Here is a 27,477-nt window from a genome sequence, read left to right as displayed (position 1 = left end):
TTCCACATTGGAAGAACCCAAAAGGCTCTGGGCTCACGGAGCTGGTGATCCTTTAAAGGCACTCACTGAGCACACTGCCAGTGAAAAAGGCAGAGCAAGCACTTGGAGACTGCTCTGCACACCAGGGATCTCTGCCATGGAGTCCTGCAGCTACTCCCACCCAGCAGCTTCCCACCCCCTCACTGCAGGCCTTCCTTGGCATCATCTCTGTGAGTCACCAGGCTGCTGCAGCTTGTTCCACAGCCAGCATTCCAGGGGCCAGGCATTGCCAGAGCCCCCTGTCAATGGTGCTACAGGAAAATCTGGGCGAGCATTTTCAATTTTACACCAAAAAAATCCCACCAAAATCCAAAAAAAAAAACCCCCAAAAAAACCCCAAACCCACCAAAAAATGCCCAAAACAAAACCAAACCCAAAAATAATCCATTAAAACAACAGCAGCATTCCAAAGAGGTAATCAGCTGCCGTTGATTGATTTTAGATGGGTTGAAGTAACGAAAGATTCCCTTCCCCTCTTTAAAGCAAAGCAAAACAAAAAGACCCTGTGGAAAACATGTCCTTGCTAGTACAAATTTCAACTGGGGTCAAATCACTACTGTTGGAGAAAATAGATGTATAAGAAGAAAATCTTTTTTCAATATCAGTGCATTATAAGCTAAGCTAACTTATGACTGAAGGGTCATTTTGGCAAAATAATTATAATCAATTCATGATAAAGAGAGGGTGTTTTGAATTGTCTCCTGTTTCATTTGTGCACATAAGGGATATAAAGTCACTTTAATGTTACTGCACAGGACAAGAATCCACAGTTCTGAAGAACTGGCATTACAAAATGTTACAGTTTCTTACCAGAACCTCAGACAAAGATAATTACAATAAAAGATGTTTGGGACAATTAAAAAAAATTAATATAAACTCCTGATAAAATTCTTCACAAGGGGCCTCACTATTGGTGAAATGACTCATTGCTTCAGTATTATCCATATTTTACTGGTGTCCAATCTGCCAATATATGGATTTTAATATAGAATTAACTGCAGATAGAAGATTTTGCATAGCATACTTATGAAGTTCCTATTCATTGATATACATTTATGACCTCAGGAGTGAAGCTCCTGCAATTCCTCCACCACTTATTGTCAAGTTTAAATTGGTTTCTGAAGCTTCCACGGAGAGAGAACTTCTGTGCTCAAGTGGCCTCCTACAGTCACGGTGTCAGATCAGGCAGGTTAATGAGACAGGCAGCCAGGAGTGAGAATAAAGAGAAAAAAGGCAGAGCAAACAGGTGAACAAACCCTCACTGAGCCCTGTGCTGCTCCTGGGCCCTCCCCAGCCCCAGCCCTTGGGGCACTGCAGGCAGAGATTTCATCTCAGTCAGGCAGCAGGAAAAACTTCCACACCTGATCATGGAAATCAGCTCCAAAATTCAGTGCAGAATTTCTGAGTCTCTGAGTAAATTCTCTCAGTTTATCTGAGAGATCGTGTAAAATGATCAGGTAAACTCAGCTGCCCACTTGATCCCAAAAATCAACCCCAAAACACCTTCATTCAGTGGAGAAGTTCTGGGTGTTTTGAAGAGATCAGATAACCTCAACTCCCACACTTCCTTTCCATCCATGGTCTGGTTTCCTTCTCCACCTCCACCACCAGTTCCCATGTCTGCCAGACTTCTGTTTAGTTTTTAAGCAATCTGACATTTTGGGGAAAGATTAGTTGTACCTCCAAATGCAACCTGACCCATGGAATTATGCTAAATGCCCAAATATTGCCTTTTATGCCCTAGTTGCAGTAAACAACCCAATCAAACAACCCATAAAACAATCCAGTTTTATGTTACCCAGCACACACACTTCTGCACTGCGGTCTGCAAGCAAGTTTTGTGAGTCTCACAAAGGCACAAATCTACAAGTGGAGAAATTCAAATGTCTATAACAAACACACCAGCACTTCAGGGTCTATCTATGAGAATATAAATTCCAAGGAAAACAGGATTTCCAGGCAGGGGAAGCTGTTGCTAAGAGGGTAATGTTGAGTGGTTGGTTCCCACAGTAACACTTGTGCCACGCATGGCACAATTTCAGTTCAGACAACACACCCATAACAGAAAACATGGAAATTAATCTCTCTCATCAAAGCCTGCTCTGAGAAATCACACTTTGACAGAAGTAAATAAAAATTTAAATCCTCTCCAAATCCCAAAAGAGCCAAAACGAGGGAGGGCAATAGTCCAGTTTCAAACTGGAAATAGCTGGGAAAGTGTCCCAAAAGTGGATAGAATTGCTGCAAGGAAATAGGAATTTGCTCCTGCCCCTCTCCTCCTACCCTACATTGCTGGCCCACCGTGGGGAGCCCCTGGGGTGTTTTCCTGGGCTATCCCAGCCCAGTTTCTCCCTGCAGGCAGGCAGCAAAATGAGCTCAGTGGTTTAGCAGAGAGGGTCTCAGGTCACTGCTGAGTGCAGCCTGAGAGGGGAATACAGAGCCTGCTGTCAGCCCTGCTCCCAGCTGTAAAGAAAATCAATCCACAAACACCAGAGGCTTATGTCCAAAAAGGAGACAGAGGAGCCCTTTCTGGCTTTGTTCAAATAAAGGGAGAGGCCATGGGGCCTTCCTCTGGGTTGTCTCCAATTTTGGAGGATGCACCCTCTTTTTTATCCCAATTTCCCAGCTGCATTTCCCTTCTCTCTTTCCCCATTTCTGAGGTACTTGAGAGGTTCAGACTTCCCAGAACACCCGATACCAAAGATTCCCCCCTAATGTATAACTCTCCCTTTTGATTTTTAATTCTTACAGAATTTAGGGGTTTTTCTTCCCCATTGTTTCTTTCATCTCTCAATGTCTAATTTCATTTATCAGCAAACCTGAAGTTTATTTGTAAAAGCAAATATTTATTTCCAGTCATCAATCAGAGGAATCCTTCCCATTGTTTCTTTTATCTCCCAGTGCTGGTTTTATCTACCAGCAGACCCACAGCTTGTTTGTAAAGCCAAATCTGCCATTCCTCTCAAAGGGAAATCACCACAGAGGGGGTCATCCAAAAGGAACATTTTGCTTCTGACAAATAATGCCTTGGAGATGGTCTGGGATGGCCCTGCTTTTGGCCAATCCTAATTCACACACCTGAGACACAGAGCTGCACATCCCTACCCCACAGCACCTGGGGCAGAGGGTCCCCAGCCAGCTTGGAACTGACAGAGATTTCCTGGGAAAAGTGGTGGGGAGAAGGAGATGATCCCTGGGGAAAAGGGAAATTGGGCTCCAGAACAGAGCCAGAATGGGAAAGACAAGGGAGGGAGCACAAAGAGCAGGGAAGGGAATCGGAGAGGGGCAGGCAATGAAGCCAATGGGAAGGGAGTTCCTCTGAGGAGAGTTTCCAGTCAGAAAGCATCAGTGACTGATGGAAACCAAGCCTGGGTTCAAGGAACCAGCTGTGATTGAACAGCTGCCTTTGTCCACTGCACTTACTGGGGTTTTTATGACTATCCTGTTTTCTCAAGACATTTGTGCACTTTAGTTCAGAAATATTATGGCATAATGAATCTTGACTTTTACAGCTCTTTTAATCTCCTTATAAAAGATTACTGTAGAGGAAAGTCATGTCTTTTCTGTGTTGAAACCCTGGATAACTTTTTCAGCCATTGTAAAATGCTGCTTATCAGGGATTTACTTGCTCAGAAAAATTCTGTGGGGCCATTTTACAGCTTCTGGTTTCAGCTGCAGCTCAGGCACAGCCAGTTTGGTTATCTCCAAGTCATGTTCTGTGGCGCAAGACAGATAACATCTCAAAAAACAACACAGGCAATGCAGAGGCCTGGACCCATCTGAATGGTCTGAGGTGAAGATCAATGAGAATTCAGAACCCATTAAAACCTTTGTGATATGGATGCACTCAGCCCAAACTTTCTCTTGCAGAAATGTGAGATAAAGGATAAAGCTGTTTGACATTTCCTCTCTTCCAGGACACTAAAAACCTTCCTGATGCCATCACAGTGGAGAATTATAAGATGCCCACCCAATGAGGTTAATATAAATAATGATGCTTCCTCCTGAACACAAAATGCTGAGGAGGTAGGAAAAAAAAAGTCATAAAATAATCAGCACTGAAGTATTTCTTCAAGACAGAACAGAGCTTTCAATAGGTTGACTGCAAACCTAAAATCCCACAGCTTTGGAAGGAATAAGAAGAAAGTGAAAGCAGAAAATAAAAGAGCAAGGTGCTCTGTAGGATTGAATTAATAATGTAGAAAAACCTCCCAAGTAAGAAACACCAATCCTGAAAGGAAAAATAAAATGTCACTGCAATCTAAAATACTTCATCAATAATGGATGCAATTGACTCTGAATGAGGTCTGTTGGCTCATTTTTTTTCCTGTAGAAGTGCTGTAAATGCAGGTTACCTCCTGCAAGCTGCCCTTGTCACATGAGACAGAGATTCTGCTGCTCAGCTCCAACAATCTGAGGGGCCTCTGCAGCTCCTGCAGTCACACCTGAGCCCCAAAATAAAATAAAGTAAAATAAAATATAAAAAAAATAATAAAATAAAATAATAAATAAAAAATAATAAAATAAATAAATAATAAAATTAAAATTAAAATAAAATAATAAAAAAATTAAAAAATAAAGTATTTAAAAATAATAAAATAAAAATAAAATAAAAAATAAAATAAAATAATTAAAATAATAAAATTTAAAAAATAAAATAAAGTAATAAAAAATAAAAATAAAATAAATAAAGTAAAAAATAAAAAATGAAAAATTGAATAAAATAATAAAATAATAAAATAAATAAAATTTTTAAAATTAATAAATAAATAAAAAATAAGATAAAAAATTAAAAAAATTAAAAAGTAAAAAATAAAAAAAATAAAATAAAGTAAAAAATAAAAAATGAAAAATTGAATAAAATAATAAAATAATAAAATAAATAAAATTTTTAAAATAAAAAATGAAAAATTGAATACAATAATAAAACAAGAAAATAAATAAAGTTTTAAAAATGAATAAATAAATTAAAAATAAGATAAAAATAAAAAAAATAAAAAGTAAAAAAATAAAAATAAAATAAAATGAAATAAAAATAAAACAGATGAATGTGAATCCCTCCCTTGGAAAAAACCTTACCTTGCCCACATCCTCACAGGCAGGAATCACATCCACTCAACTGTGGAAGCTCCAGAGGAGCAATTAAACTTAATGGGAGGCTCAGCTGCCCATAAATCTCTGTATTTATCTCACCCAAGGCCCAGGGAAGCAAAGGGCAGTGAGCCCTCTGCTGTGGGACATTCCCACATCAGCTGCAGCCTGTCCATGTCTCTTTGGAAGTTTAATTGCTGCCTCTTTTCCCAATCAGCTGCACCAAGGCAAGAAGCCTCGATGGGGAGGGCATTGTCAGGAGACAATTTAGGGTGCCCAACACCTGATGCTCTACAGGCCAACTAACAAACCATATTCTCAGAGGTTTTGAGTAAAACCAGGAGAAATTAACAGGCTTTAGAGCTGCCCTGGTAATTTTCTCTCTCTTTCTCTGCCCCTCCACTAAGTTTGGAAGGCATTTGAGAAGGAGACTAAGAAAAAAAAAATTAAGGAGATTTTCTTCACATTTTTATTAAAGCAAGGCAGTAGTTTCTGAAATGGAAACAAACACCACTCTTCTACAGTTCTATTTGAGTCTGAAAGCAGATTTGTGCTCTTTCTGTAGTGAGGGAAGGGACCAAAAGGTCCTTGTGCCTGGCTGTGCACAATGAAATGATCTGGGGACAGGACTCATATTAATTTATGAATTCTCCCAGATTCAGCCTGGCCAATACAATCCCAGTGTGAAAACCTTTATCCATGAAATCAGCATACATATACTGTTTAATTGCAGACTGAGACTTGAAAATTTCCGATAATCCACAAAATTTGAATCTGAAAGATGTAAGAGCTTCTCTGTGAAGGGTGGTGGCCACAGAGTGCAGAGGAGGGGAGTTGCAAGTGTTGTGGTACGATATTTGTAGATTTGATATGTGGAAAAATCAAGAGAAAACTAAATATATATGAGGGTGCTATTTTTTTTTCTTTTTTTAATCTTTCTGAGTGGTTTCTATTGACTTGTGCTCTACTGAAAAAAAAAAAAGCACTACAGATCATTTTTTTAAAAATAAAATTCTTAGGAATCATACAACAAAAATTAGCTGAGGAAATTGATGGTGATAAAGTAGGATGCAGTAAAAATATGTCTCAAAATGGAACCCACAACAGTTCAAACAATACCTTTCCTGATGAAATATCTCTAGAAAATTAACAGAGATTACTGGTTTCCATGTGAGTATCTGTGTGGATGTAGACTTAGACTAATTCAGTTTTATTTTTCTTACCATCAGCTTGTTTGAGGAGGTTCAGTGAGAGTCTCCCGTATTTGTGTCTTATTCAGGGCACACAGTGGCCAGTGGTTTAGGTCTCTTTTAGTCTGAAAATTTATATAACATTTCTACAGACTGGTAAATTTTTTTTAAATTATTTTCTTCTTTTATTTGCAGCATATATTAACACAAACTGGGATGGGAGACCCTTCATCCTTGTGCTGGATAATTACAATATGCTCATCTGACTGCAATTTCACCATGGAAAGTTCTTAGGATGTTGAAGAAGGGTGAAGAGAGACATTGAAGATCAATAAAACCCCCAGGTTTCCTATATTCTTCCTTAAGATCTATTAAAATTTAAATTATAGAGGCTCCATACACTTTTACATCTCTCTAAAATTTAACATCAAATAAGTTTTGTTCAAATAAATACATATCTAAAGTTATTTTAACCCATTTCTTCACTTATTTCCAAGGAATTAGTCATAGAACTTCAGGATGACAATACCTGACCATGCCCTTTTTTATTTCAGGATTTGTTTTTTGAGGCTTCTTTCCAGTGCAAAATTCTTTTTCTCCTCCTCCTCCCAAAGATCCTAATTTGAAAATTTTCAAGGTACAAAGTGTAATTGCTTTCACACAAATGCTGTCACAGAGATATGAACTGTAACACATTTTCATGATTCTTTTAAAAGCAAAGAAAATTTTAAAGGGTTGATTTGTGCAAAAAATCAAATCCCAGCCCTAGAATTTTAGTGGGTGAAATAGCAATCCAAGTCCCCTTCAATCAGGGGAGATGCATCCAGCTTCTTCAGGCTGAGGTGATGGAAGTTTATTCATAAAAGAGAAACAAAAGTTAGAAGTGGATAATTGAAAACAGGAAGGATGATATAAGGAAATAAAGAAAGAGAAAAGGCAACCTGGAGGGGCTTATCCAATACAATTTTTGTGACTCTAGGAAATAGATTGATGAACTTTTATCACTCCTTCCCACAGAGAAGTCTTTCATGTGTCCATGCAAAATAGGAGCTCAGGTATAAACTGGGTTTTTTCCCCACAATCACCTTACAAAGTCACTGTTGTAGGTAAAAGGAAAAAGCAAGATTATTTCTAGGAGCAGCAGAAGCACTTGAAGATGCACACACTGAGAAAAGCTAAAATCTCTTCCTGTGGACTGTGACTCATGTTCAGGGTACAATAAAGCTGATGTTTGAGATACCTGCAGCACACCCTGTGCCCTCTGGCAGGGACTTTTCCCACTAATCCACACAAACACAGACCTGTGCTTTAAACTGCTCCCAGTGACAGGCATCTCCCACAGCGCGTGTGGGATTTTGGAGACATCACTTCCAGCAAAGGGAAATCATAAATCTCTGCCCTTTGCTCCTCAAATACAGAAAACTGTGTGAGCACCCAAGTCAGGTTTGATCAGGGCACGAGGGAAAGCTGGGGGAGCTTTTCTTCCCAGGATAAATAAATGACTCAAAGACCCCAGAGGTGTCTGAGCCCCCAGCAGACCCACAGCTCTGTCTGAAGGAACAGAGCCTCAGATGCACGTGGGCCTCACCTAGCTCTGTGACAAAGTCCAGTGATCTTAATTTATTCCACAATTATGGACCAAATAATGGATCTTCCAGGGCCTAATTAATGGTGGAACTGGTGTATGACAAAGAGAAGAGGGTGTCTAGGAGATTCTGCAGGTTCCAGGCTGAGTAAAGCTCAGTGCAAGCTGAGGAAACCAGGGCCTGGGGTTTAACAGAGCCAGACTGGGCTCCACACAGCCAAAACCCAACCAAAGCCAAATATAAACCCACTAATAACTGTGTCTGGGTTCATAGATATATATATATATGTAAAATCATAGATTCATTTAGGTTGGAAAAGCTCTCTAAGATCATGCAGTTCAACCCTTAACCCAGTACAGCCAAGGCCAGCACGGACCCACATCACCAAGTGCCACATCCACTTCATTTTTTGAACATATCCAAGGATGGTGAGCCCACCACTTCCCTGGGCAGCCTGTTCCAATGCCTGACAACTCTTTCTATGAAGATTTTTTTCCCCCAATATCCACCCTGACCCTCCCCTGGCCCATCCTGAGGCCGTTCCCTCTGCTCCTGTCCCTGTTCCCTGGAGCACAGCCCGACCCCCCCGGCTGTCCCCTCCTGTCAGGAGCTGTGCAGAGCCACAAGGGCCCCCCTGAGCCTCCTTTGCTCCAGGCTGAGCCCCTGCCCAGCTCCCTCAGCCTCTCCTGGGGCTCCAGATCCTTCCCCAGCTCCGCTCCCTTCCCTGGACAGCTCCAGCCCCAGTGTTTGCCTCGGAGTAAGTGGCCCAATATAGGCCCAATATATATATATATATCTATATAAATACACATACACACACATATATATATAAATTCAGGCATTGGGATCTGCAGAGATCTCAAAAAACTCATCACATCCCATCCAAAGGTCCTGTGTGTGACAGTCATGCAATATTCCAGCTAAATAAATGCAACAGCTTCTTCCTGGGGTGTAGATTTCTGCTTGTCAGATTTTTGGTCATTTCTCTGTATCCTGGAAATTTTTGTGCAGGCACAAGTAGAGTACACATAATTAAAAACAGTCACAGTTATAGAAAAATAGTCAAGTAGGTTATGAGAGATTAAGATTTAAAAGTGGATTTTTGTTTTCATTTATCCTCCTGCTAGCATCTAATTCTATGGTTCACTGAGAAAACAGAACCATAAAGATAATTTAATATGACCTCCTCAAAATGCAGGCCAAAGAACCTTTTTTTTTTAAATAATTTCTGCATTAAATATTTCAGGAAAAGAAAATAATAGATCAAACACATCCTCCTAGCAGAGTCATTACCTCTGAATATTCTAGGAGGCTTTGGAAACCCTACTTTATCTCTCTTTCTTCCTTATGTTTAATTTTTAGTGAGCTGGGATAAAGCAGGTAAGCATAAACATTTCACATTCTGCAATGATTCCACTCTTTTCAAGCCCATTATTATTCAGGACTTACCAAACAACAGTGGAACTTTGAAATTTTGCCCAAAGGGGGAAGATAAGATTGGGCAACAGCTACTCACCTATGACACCTCACCCAACATTATCAAAAGGAGGAAACATTCCTCAAGTAATTAAATATTTATTCCTTTAAAGGTATAACTAGAGCATGAAAATACATTTCTACCTCCCACAGCTTTTATCAAGCTGTCAAGTTCTCCATAACTTGGTGTTAACTGAGTCATAAAGGGAAAAATATCTAAAGCAAGAGAAATGTGCGAACCCTCGCTCGAGGATGCACTTGGTCATTCAGTGAGAAACAGGAAAAAAATCTTGGTTATTCCTGATTTCTGCAGGTGCAGCTCAGCAGCAGAATCAGGATGTGCTCAACTTCCAAAGAGGGGCCTGAATTCCTGCTAGGATGCTGTGGGATAATGTTCCTGCCCTTGGACACAGCTTCAGACCTGACCCTTCCCTTCTGGGCAAGCTCCTGATGAAGTTTCAACCATTAAACTTTATCCTTTTTGTCTCTTCCAGCTTCTTTCCTTCTTCACACACATATTCATCACCTGACAAATTTAATGAACAGCCCAGTCTGGTCTGAGGGGTTGTTTATAAAAACAATTCTGTGTATTTATAAAAAGAGTGAAAAAAGATACATTGACTTATTTCCATTGCATGCCTTTAATTCAGATTCATACCAGGGGGTTTATTTAAAAAAAAAAACCCTAAACCTACTAAATTTTTGCTTGAAAATCCAACTGAAATCTGCATTTTTATACAGAGAAATGTCATTTTAACTCTATAAATATCCATCCTCTGTATTAAAATCGAGTTTCAGAGAGACACAGGTACCTGGCTTTGGCCAGCTGTCTTTGGGATACAGAACAAAGCACCAGATATAAAAATATCCACACAGTATTTTTGTTTTCATGGGACTGTTTCCTTCTGGATTTCCACACCTTGGTTCACTTCTTTCTAAGGTGTAAAAGAGCTGAACTATAGATCAGCATTTCAGACTCTGAGGGCAGTGTAGCAGGAAATTACTGGATCAAAGTGAATTTCTGCAGATGCTTTATCCCCCATTCCCTTACTGTCTAAACATTTCATTTGTTCAGCTTTAAACATATGAAAACTATCCTTCATATGAAGCCAGGCACATAAATTTATGTGTGAGTTCAATAATGAGATTGAGATCAGTGGGAATGAAGGATTAAAAAGTTCTGTGTCTGAGCAATGGACTAAGTTATTTTGCTACACCTCAAACATCTCTTCCTTTGTAGTAACAACCTGCTCAGTAGCTTCTTGACCTAAAATACAGATTTAGCTGTGATAACTCTTCACTTTCAGATTCTCATTTTAATAAATAAACAAGTAAGGGAAAAAAAAAACAACTTAGGAAAATTATTTTGAAAGTTATCTACAGCTTTCTGTGCTCTCTGACTTCTTAATTCAGGAACTGTCTCCTTGCTGAAGATGTGTATTATAAATTGAAATACCTTCATGGTCATTTTCCCATGGTTTATTAAAAGGGGAAAGCCAAAATATGAAATTTATCAAATGGGAAGTTTATCAAAATAAAAAGCTAAAAATTTTCTCTAGCCTTCTTCTCATGGCCACAGGTGAAAAGCTACAGACATTTCTGACTGACTTTGTACCTTGGGTGTCTAATTCTCACAGAGAAATACAATGCCTGGCATATGAACAACAGGAAGAGCGACCACAGAATTTGAAACCACCAATAGAAACTGTCTCCAGCTCAGGGAGGCCTCTCTGCCATTCATGTTGCTCTTCAAAACAGTCATTTGCTGCATATTTATCAGCTGGAAGCAAATTATTTAAAAATAACTCAGTTCTGTCATTAAGAAATATATAAATATATTCACTCCTCTTGCATTTCTGGTACAACTTGAACATTTTCCAGGTACACAGGAAGATGTGTGATACCCACACATTTAGGCTGAGAACCAAGGTGATAGTCATGAGAAAGGGCTGCAGATTTCTGAGCAGAAGTGTGGAGTTCACTTTTTTCAATGGAGCAATGTCTCAAGAGAACATTTACAAAATCCACATTATTTTTTTATGCCTACCCTTTATACTACACTCAAAATTCTTCTAGATCTGTAAGATTTGCAAGATTTCAAGATGGAAATTCTGTGGGATAAATTCTTGATTGGTGAAGTTAATGGAATTATCATTGTGGCAATTATGGCATTGAGAAAAAGAATTTCACAATCACTTATTTTAAGATTTTTTTTTTAAATATTGAACTTGATGTTTGACATTTCACTTTGTAACACTGGATTTCTGAGTTCTAAGGGCCAGTGGTTACTTTTTGTTTATTTAGATTTAGTGCTTATTTTTGCTTATTTAGATTCATAGAATCATAGAATGGTTTGGGTTGGAAGGGACCTTAAAGCACATATAGTTCAAAACTGTTGGTGCCTTACCTGATTTAGTCTCTGCTTGCATGACAGCAATTCCAGATTTTGTAATGATTCTCATGTTTCCATGTACTTTTCCATCCCTTGTTTCAGATGAGTGGATGAAAATTGCATGAACAATTCAAACACAGGCACCCAATATTTTCCTCTATCAAACCTTCCTCATCCTGCTGGCTTTACTACACGAGCTGGGCACTGAACTGGCACGTCCTGGTTGGCTCCTGGCTCATTTTCTCATGTGCATTAATTTATAATGTATCAACACTACATTTTATTGTGTGGCCATGAAGATATTTAGAGCATAGATGGACAAAAGGCAAACCATCCATCCAAAAGCAGGACTCTAATGGCCATGGACTAATTTGCCCAAAATCCCTCTGGATTTTTCCCTCACTGACTGATTTTCCTGGAGCATTTCACAGACACAGTGGCTATTCTGAGTGAGTGGCTGGTCCCAAACTCTTTTCACTGTGATCTTTATCCATGGAGCCCCCAGCACAGGTGAGTCCACATGTTCACAGGATCCATTAGACTCCGTGCTTTCCTCTAAACTTTTCCAAATTTGATATGCCTTTTAGAGCAACAGCATCATTTTAAAGCAACCATTGAGTTAATCCATCAGAGTTTCAGAGGAAAACACTTCTGAAGAAGGGCTATTGCTTTTCTTCATGGTAAATTGCCTATTTTCCTTTTCCATGCAGCCTGCCAGGACATTTTTACTTGTCTGATATTTGCTATTTTTGTCTTTAGACTCTGTATCTGTCTTTTGTCTCAGTAGCCTCATTTGTAAAGATCCTAATTACTTTTAGGAGGTTAATTATTACCACAAGCAATGTCAGTCTATGTCACACTCCAGGGCTTTGTAGGGAAAGCTCTGCAAGGACTTCCCCACATCTCAAATTTTGGTCATGCCTACACTCTCCATCTCTGATTGGGGAACTGCTTTTATTACACAGTACAACCAAAGAAAGCAGAAATAGTAATTTCCTAAAAGACCTCTGAGAGTACATTTCTTTACATAGACTGTGTAGGAGGGCAATAGAACAAAATTTGGAGCTTTGCTATTCTGAGGAATAATCAGCGTATCTGAGACAACATCCAAACATCTCTCAAAAACTCTGCAAGGGCTACACTTGTCACTATTGCTGGAACTCAGTGTTTATCACAGTGTTTCAAATCCCCTGTGAGGCCACAAATGTTCCACTTGATTATCAAATTACAAGAAAAATTAATAGATGCTTATTGTTTTCTTTTATATATACACCCAGCCTTTTTGATAATGGCAATACAGGCTCTGTAATTAAGTAACTCTTGGTGTCAAAAGGGAATAAAAGTAGATATTTGTGCAGTGGACTTTGTACAGGCCTGTAAAGCATGGCACAATAGATGATTCCAAGATTGTGAAGTGCCAACCTTACCAGTGAATAAACTGAATTCTCTTTATGATTGTTCTGAGGTGTTGCATTTAAACAAATAATTTCATGACACATACGTCTCATGTGTATTGAGGGTTAAACCTTTCTCAGATTTAAACTCTGGTTTTGACTCACTGACCATGTTTGGCTTATTCTGGTTATTAAAAAATGAGAAAATTCACAAAAATTAAGAATAAGAAAGGAAGCACAAAGCAGAATTAGTAAATCTATACATCTCCTGTAATTCAGGAGATAGCTGTGCATTAAAGGAGACGAGCCAGATTGAGGATTCCAAGGTTAAATGAGTTTATTGAGTTAGTGGTTACAATGGTATGTCAGATACCTGTAATCCAAGCTACACCTACATATTTGCCTCTAAATTCTCACACTGTCAGTTTCCGTGTCTCTAAACATTCCACCACCAGGTCTTCTATTACTAATATAATAATAATAATAATCAGAATAATAATAATCATAATATAAAAGGCAATGTCAATCACCATATTGTGCTTCATACTCCACCATAAGGAATTCAATTGGCAAAAGTAAACCTCTGGTCATATTAATGGGATTAATTGAAATGTGAGCAGTCATAACACTACTAGAATATAAAGAACAAAATCTGGTTCAAAAGAAGCATTTTTAAGATGAATTAGTTTGAATCTGTTTTAAAAATTCACATACTATAATGAAGATGACTTAAAAGTTATATCATTTAATTATTGGGCCACACATTGAAGCATATTGGCTAGTACATTTTTGCACTGCAACAGAAGCAATACAAGCTTTATGGTCTACCATTACAATTCCTTTTTTTTTATTATTTTTCACTTAATATACCTGCCAACCTAATGTTTCTTGCATGCATAAAAATTTCGGGGTTTAGACTTGAATTTATCATTTATTCCACACGTATACACCCCCGTGATGCAAATTCTTTGGCCAATTTAATGCGATAGTTTAGTTTTAAAAAGGAAGCTTGGAGTTAAGTCCACTCAACATCAGAAGGCAATGCCCTGAATTTTGGGCACTGCAGAGAGTTATTTACTGGAATAGAGGCTCAGGTCGCATGCAAATTGTCACTTTGTCCCCCCCTCCCCATGCCAGACGCACACAAGTCGGCAGGTATGCGTACAAAAAAGAATATAAAACCCTCCTGGTAAAGCTCAGTGGTTTAGAATGAATCCATAGCTTTAAATTCACTTAAGGCCTGTACAGGGGAAATATGTTTCTTCTGGGACCCTCTCCTCACTCTTGTCTGATATTCTTCTGGTTTTTCTCTCTTTACTAGAGGTTTCTTCTCGGGGGCCTTCATCTTCCAAGATACAACTGGAGAGTTCACTGCAGCAGTGCCATAGACCTTCTGATATTTAGTAGAAGCCACATATGATGCTTTCACTGTAAGGACCACAGCGTTCATCAGGTTTTTAGCTGCCTGGATGAGAGAAGTGGCACTGTCCAGCTACAAAAACAGAAAACAAAATGAAATACAGCAAGGTTACTCCAAAGCAAAATACAGCAAGGTTATTCCACGGCTGGATCACTGGGCCATTTCCTGACTGGAGCCTGGATCCTCCCAGATCTCATCAAAGATGGAACAAATCCTCTTCCTTGGGGTACTCCAGAGTATCCAGCACAGGCAACATCGTGCACTGAACAGGAAAGGTAAGACTGTGGTACCCCATATTACATTTTTTTAATAAGCTAAAGGAAAAGCTTGTGTTGTCTGGGGGTTGTTTTTTTGTTTGTCTGTTTGTGAGTTTTTTTGGTTGTTGATTCTTATTCTACAATTTAAGAAGTTTTCTGTTTTCTCACAAAAACCCCTTTACTTCTTACTTAAACCTTTAAAAATTTACTGTTACATGTCAGCTGCAAAACAGGTCAACAGGGATTTTTCCCAAGTGTTCCAGTTTGTTCTAATTATTCCTGTTAGCCCAGGATAACCCCCCCAGTGATGTCTACAGGAACAGTGTGAGGCCAGCACTGAGCTTGTTAAAGAATCCCATCTGAAAAGATGAAAGGAGCTTCTGAAACCCCTACAGAAATCAAAAGATGAGACAGTTAACTGCAGGTTTTGGCAGCTCCTGTAATGTGTGAGTTACTTCTGGTCTCAAGGAATGTTACTTTGTGGTTACCAGGCTTTTTGTGCCTTTGTGCTTCTCCCATGCACGAACCTGCCTGAGGTTCCTGGGTGTCCTCAGGATGTAAGAGCCCTCAAGGGCTTGCTGAGCTTCAAAACACTGGGACTCCCAGTCAGCAAGCTTCCATCACACACTGAAGTGAAGTACATACCCCTGGCCAAAATTTTCAAAAGGATTCTGACATATAATGGGGACTTCCAAGGCAATGCCTCAATGTTCCACAACGTGAATCAGGTACTCGCCAGATCCAAGTGGATATTCTGAAAGTAATAAATCCTAAAAATATACCACTAAGGACTGTAACAAGCCAGGTTACTACTTATGATGTTCAATTATCCCTTTCTTAAAATACCCAAGAGTGGGATAGATGTTTTTTGTGATAAAGCCTTTCAGATACACCATGGAAGCTGCTTCAATTACCTATGCCTTTTCCAGACTGTAGGAATGATATGGGATGTAGTATTATTTTACCTCTTTGATTCTACCCCACACAGTTCAGTAAATTTTTAGCTATTTTTAATTAGTACAAACGGCCTGTGTCACTTCAAACCTTTCCTGCTCCCTAATTTGGGAGCACATGGCTGTGTAATATAAATGCTGAGCAAGGTGAGCAGGACAAACAGTCATAGGGCAATAACAAAAGCCACACCATACTTCACCTCAAGCATTTTGCATCATTAACAGAAGAGTTCAGGAGAAATCTCCTTCTGAAGGGTCAGTGACTGATGTGAACAAAAACAGACATTACAGAAAGCCTATATTTGAAACCACATTAATCTATACTTACCTGGGCTGTTTTATTTCCTCTGCTCTGGCCTTACACTCATTATAGTTCATCAAATACATAAACAGCTACATATATTGAGGTGAAAACCAAAAAAAAAAGCATTTTTATGACATTCACGTACGTGGTGCCATTCCCTGAAATGCACAGTTAATTGCCTGCCCCTAGTAAATATTTTTCCCTGGGACTAATTTGTATTTCTGTTAGTAAAAGAAACTAAGTTAAAAGATGGAAAATTACATTACATGGTAGAAACATGAGTGTTCAATAGGGAGTAATGAAATATAATCCAGTCTAGTGTTATTCTATAACCACACTGCTGCATGATTTATAAGGCAATCTGTATGTTTGTTGGCAAATAACAGATCACACTCTATTAAATTAGGATATTCTAATTTGCTACAGAGATCTACAATCAAGCATTATTCATTGTTAAATTATTCTTTTTGAAACACTGGTGGATTGATATTGAATATAAAGTGATACCATCAAATAGTGTTTACTTCATAATCAGTGTGGATAAACTGACTGGATTGAACCTCTATTGCACATTCCTGAATGAATTCTGGTTGCTGAAGGTTTCCAACAGTTTCACATTTTCCACCACAAAAAGCTGTTTTACATATATTAAGAAACAGAATAATTAAAGGGATCGTTTTAAAATGAGGGGGCACCAAAATTAGATACTTAAACCCATACACAGTTCAATCTACACCTCTGAACACAGCAATTAGTAATTTTATGGACTGTAGTGATGAGGGCATGCAGAATCTTCCACTTCTTCACACTCAGATGCAGGCTGCAATGACACCTTTTAGGAAACCAGGTTTTGTATTTTGATGCCATTTTAACTCTCTTCAGTTTCAGTATGCTGTTAGAGTAGATAAAAGCTCCCTGCTTTCACCATTAATAATCACATTTTAACATGCAGATACTCCAGTCTTTAACCCTAAAATCCACTTATCTTGTAAAACACTTCCAAGTCTTGGAACCAGAAAAGAGACATAAAACCTCATCACAGGCTGTGAGTGCTCTCCAAAATCTGCTGGTGGTCATTCCATGCATCCAATTTGGCCACCCAAGCACTTCCCGTGATTTTCTTACAGCTCCCAGCTCCTTGCTTGTATCATGGCTCAGCAAAGAACAATTAAACTGAATGAACATCATCCCAATTAACATTTGGATCTTCCCACACCACCATGTTGCTCCAGCTTGAAGCTGTGCTTTGCCACACAAAGCTGGAATGAGGCACCAGTGAATCAAGCCCTGAGTGTGTTAATTCCCTACAAAACCTGTGCACTTTTCCAAAGGTTATGCTAATAATAATAAAAAAATCATAAGAAGGAAAATTAACGTCTCAAATTAAAGCACCACTAGGAAAATTACTTCACAGTAATACAGAAGGCAACCTTTACTCCCTGAAATACACAAAGAATTATAGATATAATGATGGATTTTGGTCCAAACAGCCAACAGAGACTTTGACTTGCTGCACAAAGTAATGGTGTCCTCCTGCTTAGACTTCTTTAAAAATATGTTTGCCTGCTTTTAGGGAAAAAAAAAAGGTAAACTTAGGTGACTGTCCCATGACACTCAGTAAATGCTGAGGAAAATTCAAATTTCATAAAGAACCTAAGAATAACTGCACTGCACCTGGTCACTTAGAATAATTAAGGTTGGAAAAGATCTGCCAAGAGTATAATTCCAGGGTTTTCTTCCCTCTAGAGAAGATCCTTCAGGTTTTGAGGAGTTTTTGAGCTGTTTATCAGCTGTCCTGCAATTTTCGTCTGCTATTTGCAGAATTTTCCAGAATCTTGAGATAATCAAGATTTCTTGCTTCTTTTACACATAATCTAAGTAAAATAATGAGCAATTGCAATAACAAAATAGCTGAAGAAATGGGAGGGAATAAACCTGGAAATTTTTGTCCTTAACTGTAAAGCAATGAAAAGATATGTTCTCCCTGCATTGTCACACTGCTGTAATGGGGAAAAATTATAATTTATGTTTTAGAAAGCAGAAAATCTAACTTCCAGAGATGTCTTCATATTTATAATGGTAAATACCCCTAAAAATTAAGGGAAATTGAGAAAAAACCAAAACCAATATGTATTTCTAGTAAGGATACAGAATGGGTAGTTTTAAAAGAGCTGGTTGTTTAAGAATGTTCTATATTATTACTGCTGACTTTAATAAACCTTGAAAAGTGGGTGAAGACATCAAAAGAATTGTAGATAGTTTCTAGTCTATCTAAAAATTTGAGCAATGAAAATAAAATGACCTGTGAAATTATGGGCCAGCTCAGCTGACAGCACTCCCAAATTAAATGATGCAATGTCTGTGGCAGACTCCATAAATAGAGGCAAGAAATGCAGTTAGTGGTAAACAAAGGGTTGTGTGGGTTAAAATATTTTCAAAGTAACCTACATCATATTTTGGTATGATTAAACTTTGAATTGCTTAAAATAGTGCTGTGGGTATAATTGGATCTTTGAAAGGTCTTTTGCTTAGTAATACATGACAGTTTGATTAAAAACTCACTTGACACAAAACTAACAAGACACAGACACAGAAGGATTCCAGATTCTCCAGCAGCTGCTTCCAGAAGTACACAAACACACAAAAATAAATAACAGTGCTCAGCAGTGAATTTCACAGTGGGGCCTTGGAGAAAGCATTTGGAGGCTTCAGAATATTAATATTTCTTCTAAAACTTGGAAAGGGAGTCACTCATTTGAGGAAATTTGCAGATAACAATTGGGAAAGTGTCAAGTCATGCAGAGGGCAAGTGATTGATACCTGTTAAAAGCCTCAAATGTAGATTTAATTCTGGCCAGATCTACAGCAGACGATGCCTAATTGCACAATGAGGAACTTTATTCTCTGCAGGATCCCAGGCAATCTCTCCTTGAGTACCCAAAAAGGAGGAGATTGATTAAATAGGTTCAATTATATTCAGTTTATTGTCTGTCCACAATCATGAGATACTGAGTCCTCTTCTCAATGCAAGAGCAATATTGAGGAACTGGGAAAAAAACTTTAAAAACCTCAGTAACAAAAAACATCTTTTATGGGAAAGACTCAGCCAGCTCTGTTTTTTCCCACTTTCAAGTGAATGACTAAAAAAATGAGTTTTCACTGACTGAAATCAGCAAGTACATGTTAACAAAGCTGATTATATTTAAAGTTCCACATGTGAGACAAAGATAAAACAAAACTTAAAAGGCTGAGAGGCGAAGCAGGTCATTTTAGTTATTAATTACCTGAAATTATTTATTTAGCAGTTATATTAATTAATCACGAGAACTCATGAAAGATTGATTCTATTTCTTGAAATTGTAAAATCAATATTGGATGGTTTTGCTTAATATGTATTAACTAGTGGACATTTTTAGTGCACATCAATTCAGGGAGCCTGGGCATCAGTTATGCAGGAAGGCAGCTCGGCTGATAACAACACCCCTAGTGACCTTCAAAGGTAGGAAAACAAAAAATTAGCATGAGGAGCTATTGATAAATAGAGTTTGTCTGGTTCACTTGGTACAGATTGGGAGGAGAAAATATAATTTATTTTACACATTGAAATAAAACCTGTAGCCCCTCAAATACTCCTGGCTAAGACTTGATTTGTACACCTTGAACAGGTGACTTAGGCACTGCCAAGCCTTAAGGATTCTGTGAATTCTGGGTGAATTCCTTGCTTCTCCTCCTTTCCAAAGGAAGTTCACACTTTCCTAGAAAAAGGTCCAGTTGCTCTTATCCCACCCCAAAGGTCAATCAACAGTCTCCAGAGAAAATAAGGCTACAATTATGCAATTATGACCCTGGATGGTAAATCAGGAGTATGGATTTCTCAGATTGTATTCTTATGCAACAGAACATTTTCCTCTCAGCTGAGATTAACAGTGAATCCATACCTACAAGAGGCGTGCCAGAAAAAGATCTTATTTATAAAATTATATCTTACATTTCTGTGGCACATTTCATGCATAAAACATGACCCTGTTAGAGAGAGCCAATGCAAGAATGGCCTGTTTGCTATTCAGATGCTCCCTTCCCTTTGGAAGGAGACATCTGCTCTTTATCAACACCACTGAGGGGCTGTTTTAGTCAGGCACTTCAAAATCTCACAGGGCTCTTGCTAGCTACAGTCCATTTGGAGAAAACTATCCTAAATACTTGGAAATTTCTCTCTCTCTCTCAAAAGAAGTCTTTATCTGGAATGTAATGTGGTCATAATAATGTTAAAAATGGATCTGTAGCCACGCAGAGAAAATGGTATTGTACTTGTCCTTTCCTAGCTATTTGTTTTCACATTTGACTGCAATTAACTTACTCCTTTGTACATGATGAATATTTAATTCATTCTGGGGATAGTTGTGTTTTATAGGTGCCCAATCCACTGAATAACCACCCTCATCTGCATTTTTTCAATTACAGGTAAGAAAACCCAGGGGATTCCCAAGCCCATTTTGTTGTATTAAACAAAGGCTGCCACGTCCAAGGACAGCAGAAAGCACAAAAACACAGCAATAACTATGGATATCTTGTGTCTTCTATGGACTATAGTCACTTAAAAACACATTACCAACTGCTGTATGCTAATTTGCAAAAGCAGAAGCAAATAAAAATACTCCCAGAACTGACATTCCCAGTAAAAGGTAAACAGCCATAATAGAAATGCATTTCTACATTTGCTTTACTTATTCCAAGGAAATATTTTAGTATTTCAGACACAAAAGGATAAAGGACAAAATGATATCCTAATTCATTTGCTTTGAGAAGAACACTTAATGGGAAAGCTCATATTTTAACAAGTGAAATGGTGAAATGACAAAAAGACAATTGGAAACACCTGAAAGTTAATGAATTACCTAATTAACTAATTATTTTTCTGGAAAGTAATTATTGCTAGTGTCTCTCTAGCCTGCAGGTCCCAAAGGTGGAAAACACATTATTGAATTTTTGATAGATACTATTTTTTTCCTATTTAACAAATGCATTTACAGTGAATAAATTATTTCCCCAATACTATTGTTATGGAAAAAAATTACAATAATTCATCTAGTTACCAAATATAATGTAGGTTATTTCCTTGGTATTTAACATTTAATTAATATCTTGTTGCATTCATTTCAGAATTTAATAGGGGAAATTATTTTGACCCATAACAAAAAAATCTCAGAGAAACATTTAATTTTCTTTTTCTACTCATTATCTGCCATTTCACAGGAGAAAAAAGATGCCAAACCAGTACAATTCTTACCACTTACCAGAACCTCTGTAAGGACAAGCAATCCTACACAGCATTGAATTTTTAAAATTCAATTGCTTTAGCAGTCTTTTTCATGCTACAGCACTGTCTCAGGACTTTCAGAGTCTGCTGCTGAATTAAAGTATTTCACAACAATCTGCATGCCAAAATATCTGGAAAAACTCTAGAGGACAAGGAAGAAATCCTCAGTGAATAAAGCTAAAGGAGTTTTGTAGATGGGGACAGGAAAATTTGGCTCTTTATGCCACACGTTTTCTTTGCTAAGGATGAATGTAGAGGAAGAAGCGCTTTCTACATCAACCCACAACTGAGAAACAAGGGAATGAGTCTCCTGCCATGATCATTTGTAATGTTTTTCTTCCAAATCCTCCTCATTCTGCACAGAAGCAAAGTCTGGAGGACGGTGGCAAGGGTGGAAGGTCCTGGACAAAGAGCAGGATTGTCTAATGGCCACCACAACTCCAACGCTCCCTGAAGCGAACTTGGCACAACTTGACACATTTACAACTTCAAAACCATTCTGCCCCATGGAATTTTCTCTGAGTGTTTGGATGATTAACAGGAAATAGAATTTTATATGACTGATTTAAACCTAATGTTCAACAAGATAAAAAGTCTGCAGCAAGATGAAGTCCAAACTCTATCTGATGGGAGAGGCAAACTTGAGCTATAACTAAAATTTTTTTATATTGCCAGGAGGATTCCTGAAGAAAATTAGAGTAGGAAGTCTGCCAAAACTCAGTATCAAGCCAAATTTAAAAAAAAAAGAAATTTACACTAATTTACACAGGTATTTACATGCCTGAAGTCTACCCAAGACACAACATGGTCTGAACCTGAGGTCACAGAAAAGCAAGGGCAGGTCTCTGTCAAAAACATCAGCACACATTTCCATTACATATCCAATTGCAGCTAAATCTGAAAAAAAGAGGAAATAAATGATCTCTAACTAATCTATGATACTGATCTCCCTGCTCCAAACTGGTGTTTTGACTTGTAATGTGAAGATAGAAATACATTTTAAAAGCCCAAAATAATCTAATGCTCTTTCAATCTGAGTTTTAGGAGCAAATCTGTTTGTTCTTTATCTAGAGAACAGGTACAATAAAAAGAAAAAAATCATGTCTTTCTAACAATCTTACCTGAAATGAGTCCAAGTCATGTCTGGTTGGCTGGAAATTGTACTCAGCGATAAAATGCAGGAGACTTTGGATACAAAAAAAATCAATAAAGCACAGAAACACTCTATGCTTTACATGAGTAAATGTGTTATCTCCTGCTATTTCTCCTGATTTTGTCTCAAGGAAAACAAAGGAAAAGCAGCACAAAGCAGGACTTAAGACTACAATGCTGACAAATGTGCTATTTCCCCAAATTCTTTTTTAATTTCTACCAGTGTCAGACTGGTATCTGTATGTGATTTATCTCCATATCTTCAGCTGTGAGGATCTGCCAGTTTTTGAGGCAAATCTGCTCCTCCAGCTCCTCTCCTATCTCTAAAATCATGATTGCCAGGTCAGCACAGGGACACTTTGAAGATAAGTGCTGCATAGGTACAGCTGGCTTTTCTCAGGAAAAGTCTTGGAAACAATGCATCAAACACATCAGAATAAATAAAATAAAATAAAATCTTGTTGCAGAATGGAAGATGATACCAGGACAACTATTCCTTGCTTCCTAAAGTTTGCCTGCTGTTCTTCATGTGTATTTTATGTCTTGTAGAAACAGATAAAGGCTCCAACCATTCAAGGTATTGATCATTTTTGAGGTGCTAAAAGGATTTTACTCCCTTGGAGCTGAGGGTCCTCCCAGTGTTGATCAACTCAATCACTGAAAACATTCATTTCTCTGTTTGATTCCCTGCGCACTTTCCAGGACTTTACAACAGTGTGCAATGTAAAAAGAAAAAAACAATTAAAAAAAAATCAAAACTCCACCATAGTCTTCAAGGGGAAGCTCTATTTCAGTCTGACAGAGATGGCTTAATCATATATAACAAAAATTTTTTAATGGAAATTCTACAATTTTATACCTAATAAATTATTCATTATTAACTGTTCTATTTATTTGGCCAACCCAATCAATAGTTAAACAACATTCAGTAAGTAATGAGAGCTGCCTACTAGAAGGATTTTTTTTTCCCTGGTCAATTACTGAACAAACAATTTGTAAATGCATTTGTTCATTACATTTTAAACTTTAGCTAACACTAAATGTCATTAAAAACCATTAAAACAGGTAGTAATTACCTGTTCTTAGTGGAAGCAAATGAAACCAGAACAGAACAAAAACATTTGTAAAGGCCATTGCAATTCACAGGGAAAGAACAAGTAAAGATGACAGCAAATTGAGAATAAATTGGAATGAATAAAATCTTGCTCAGAATTCTAAGGGCTCATTTTTATTACTCATGTTTTATTATGCAAATATACTTTAAGGATGAAAAGAACCTTTTGAGGTCATCTAGTGCAATGTCCTGTTGAAAATTTGAATTACATGAGGTTGTTCTGGATTTTGCTGAAATTCAGGTATGTCCAAGATGGATAATTTCACATCTCTGGGCTAGAGAACCACACCCTGCACTTGAATTTCACTACCCTCCAATTAAAACATTTTTACCTTATCTCTAATTGGTATTTCCCATGTGAAAACTTTTTTTTTTTTTTTACTGTTTTTCCTGTCTCTATGTCCATGCAACTCTGACAGGTCTGGATCTGGTTCTTCCAAACCCTCCTCCAAGGTAATTGTAGGCAACAATATTTTCTCTGAGCCTTCTCTGTACACATACAAATGCATCTGTGACCTGTGCAGATGATGTTGGCAATCTCATTTTCACTGCTAAAAGAGGAAGTGTCCTATCCAAATGAGAAAAAAAAAAAAAAGAGTAGCTGTAGAAAAGGAGGAAAAAAAATATCACTTCTTGACAAATTTTTAATTTAAACTGAAATTGTTTAAGTCCATTATGACTCTCTTGAGAAAATAGTTGTGTCAGGGATTACAAATTTTCCTGGAGTCTCTTTTGCTTTGCAGTTCAGTACTTCAGGCAGCATTTTCCCTGAGCAACAAATGCAGAAGTACTGATATCTTCCATGACTCAAATAATCCAAACAGTTCCTCTGCTTTTCACCTCAGGACAACCATCCCACCACAAAACAAATTAATTCAACCACATCTCCAAATCTTACCACTAATCCAGAATTTACATAAAGGAGATGAAGGTATAGACTGCAGAAGTATGGTGAAATGAAAAGGCATTTGCAGAGGCTCTTTTCTTATGAAGTTCTGATTTAAATAGTCATGCTAAGCCACAGGCTAGACTGATGCACTTAGTTGGCATCAGAAAAATTCAAACTTTAAATATTAGTCATGTCTTTAAATATTAGTCCTGGCTTGTGTCACTTGAAGCCCCAGAATTTTTTCAGATGCCTGTTACTGAGCAATTTCCCTAGGAATGAAAGCAGGAAAAACAGGGCTCCTCCTAAAATCCATTGATTTGGTGTGTTTGGTGACTGAGTCAAAATGTTCAGAGCTTTCATTTCTACAAATTAAGTCTTGCACTCAATCTACCCAATTCTAGGTTCTGGACCAAAAGATTTCAGATTCCTTTTCTTCTCGGTGAGGAAGACCATGGAGCACTCGAGGTCTTTCATGGGTTCTTTTTCTACAGAGATGGGCCAGAGCACTTCCCCTTTAAAACTCAGTTTAGAGATCCTAAATTGCATCAGAATCCTAAAATTAATACAGTGAATCTAGGCAGGTGCTCAACATCTGCAAAAAAAACACTCCTTGGATTTGGCCTAGTGGTTCAAGAATTCAAACAACTTAATGAATGTTTTTGTGACTATTTTTCTTAATTCTCTTTTGGTCTCCCCAAAAGAGTCAAATGGGCAAAACCCACAAAATACAAGACATACAAATCTCTCCAACCTCCAGAACCTAATAAAAATCAGGGCACCAAGACAGAAAATTTACAGATAAATTCTCCTAATAAGCAATTTAAAAATTTCTGTCCAGGAAAAAATTAGACATCAGCTCAGTTGAATTTACTTCCATATGAATATAAACCCTCAAAAGAAGCCCAAGGCTAAACTTTCTGACTCTGTACACATGGTTTAATTCACCTGCTTATGCCTGTGTATTTTTTAAGATATTACCAATCTAGGCAGTTGTCAGTGTCTACCTGGAATAAGAATCTCTGCCCTCTGGAAATGGCTCTTGAGTTCCACACTAAGGAAGGCTGGAGTGAAAATCCCAGATGCAGATGTTTACACTTGGCTAGATGAGTCAGGATTCACACAGCAATAGAGATGAGACCACAGACCTCTTCATCATTCAATTAAAATCTTTCTGAATATTAAAATAATCAGTTTCCATTACAGCAGAGACCTACTCTCATCTTTTTGCACAGCTTGAGTGGGGCAGCCTCCCATTGTTACTGCAGAATTTCTTTCTAATTCTATCTCTTTCCAACCATATTTAACTTGAGTGAAGTCTTTCTCCTATTGTTTTTTTTTTTTTTGTATTTGTGGTTCATTTGTTTTTTGGGGGTTGTTTTGTTGGTTTTGGTTGGCTAGTTTTGGTTTTGGTTTTATTTTATTTGGCCATCCAAAGTGGAAACTGGAACATCAAATGCAAGGCAGAAAAACACTGGTCTTGAACACTGAGTATTTTAGTAGTATACTATTTTAAAAATAGCAAACTAACTAAAAATTTTAAGCTTTCTTTCTTTACGTTTTAAATAGAAAAAAAGATATAAAGAAAGACGTATTCTAAAAAATTTATTTGAATTCTTACTACTTTTTTCTTTTAGTTACTATTAATAAAATTTTCTTTATAAGATTTTAAAATTTTAAACCTACTTTACCTTTTTCCTAATCATATCTCACAACAAGAAATAAGTACATAAGTAATTAACCAGCACTAAAACCCAGCACACTCATCAACACATTAATTAAGAAGTCTCCAAATTAAAAAAATCTTAAATTACCAAAACCACTACAGTCATGAAGGAGTATGTAGTGCTTGAAACCCATTGTGATTCTATAGATCCTTTCTGCCTTGAGCGTGGCTCAGGATTATTTGTAGAAAGGAAATAATGACAATATTTATTTCTGTTTTCAGTTCTACCAGGGTACACCATGTGTTTACTTCGAGACACTCAGATGGGACTGATAAAAATCCAAGGGATTATTGATTAAAGAGAATCATTATTGAATGTCTTTGAGTGCAACTGTCCCAGGATCAGAAAGTCCAGGGTGTTAAGGCAGTCCTGGTTTCCTCCATCACCACACTCAGTTCAAGTGTAAATGTGTAAATTTGTGTTGTTAATTCAAACAAGCTGAGGTCGAGGTTTAAAAGGACTCAAATCAACATGAAGAGTCCTCTAGAATGCTGTGCACTGTCATTGTGACTTCTGCTGAAACAGGATTAAATCCACACAATTTGTGTTGAGGCAATGGTGTTAAACCAGCCCAAAACTGCAGGAAGAGAGGGCAGGGGGAGAAGCATCTCTTTGCCAGCTGACATGGTTTGGGAACAGATGGAGCATTTCACAGCTCTCCCTCACTTCTCACAGAGAAAAAGAAGGTAAGAACCAACCCACAAAGTTTTAATTCAACTTGTAAGATAAACCAGCCTGGCAAATAGAGAAAAATTGGGAATTTCACATAGCTGCTTTAATCATACTGAAAAAAGTGCTTGATCCCTGTAGGTGATCTTGTATCATTAAACTGTTGCTTACCCTTTGCCATTGTGACTGAGGAATAAATCTTTCATCTAAATGTTGATCTCCTTAAATATATAGATGTAAACAGACTAGTTAATATATTGGGTTTGTTTTGAGATGATTATACACAACGTGCTTGCAAGTATAAATTTTTTAAGAATACTGCATCAAAAATTAACTTTCAGTTTGCTAATAATTTATGATGATTTAACTCATTGGAATTAGCATGTATTGGAAGAAATTTCTCAGATACTTGCTTTAAAAGTTTTCATATTAAACACTAAATAAAATCAGCTGAAATCTAGGCCTTATAACATTTTAATTTAATGTAATGTACATGTAAATAATATTAAA

The 27,477-nt window shown here is 37.6% G+C and overlaps 1 protein-coding gene across 3 annotated transcripts in view; it reads right to left on the bottom strand.

Annotated features, from left to right (window-relative positions):
• Positions 1-13,480: 13,480 nt before the first annotated feature.
• CTNNA2 (catenin alpha 2) overlaps positions 13,481-27,477 on the bottom strand; it is a 474,927-nt gene continuing 460,930 nt past the window's right edge. For all 3 annotated transcript variants that reach the window (XM_071447298.1, XM_071447300.1, XM_071447299.1), the window contains one exon: positions 13,481-14,660. In XM_071447298.1, coding sequence (XP_071303399.1) covers positions 14,373-14,660 — 288 coding nt within the window. In that variant the 3' untranslated portion in view covers positions 13,481-14,372. The remainder of the gene's footprint in view (positions 14,661-27,477) is intronic.

Source organism: Agelaius tricolor, unplaced genomic scaffold (assembly GCF_023055355.1).
Source record: "Agelaius tricolor isolate 1412-34295 unplaced genomic scaffold, bAgeTri1.0.p SCAF_24, whole genome shotgun sequence".
NCBI classification, from domain to species: domain Eukaryota; kingdom Metazoa; phylum Chordata; class Aves; order Passeriformes; family Icteridae; genus Agelaius; species Agelaius tricolor.
The sequence above is the reverse complement of the archived record's forward strand: the minus strand, read 5'-3'. Positions and strand labels throughout refer to the sequence as shown.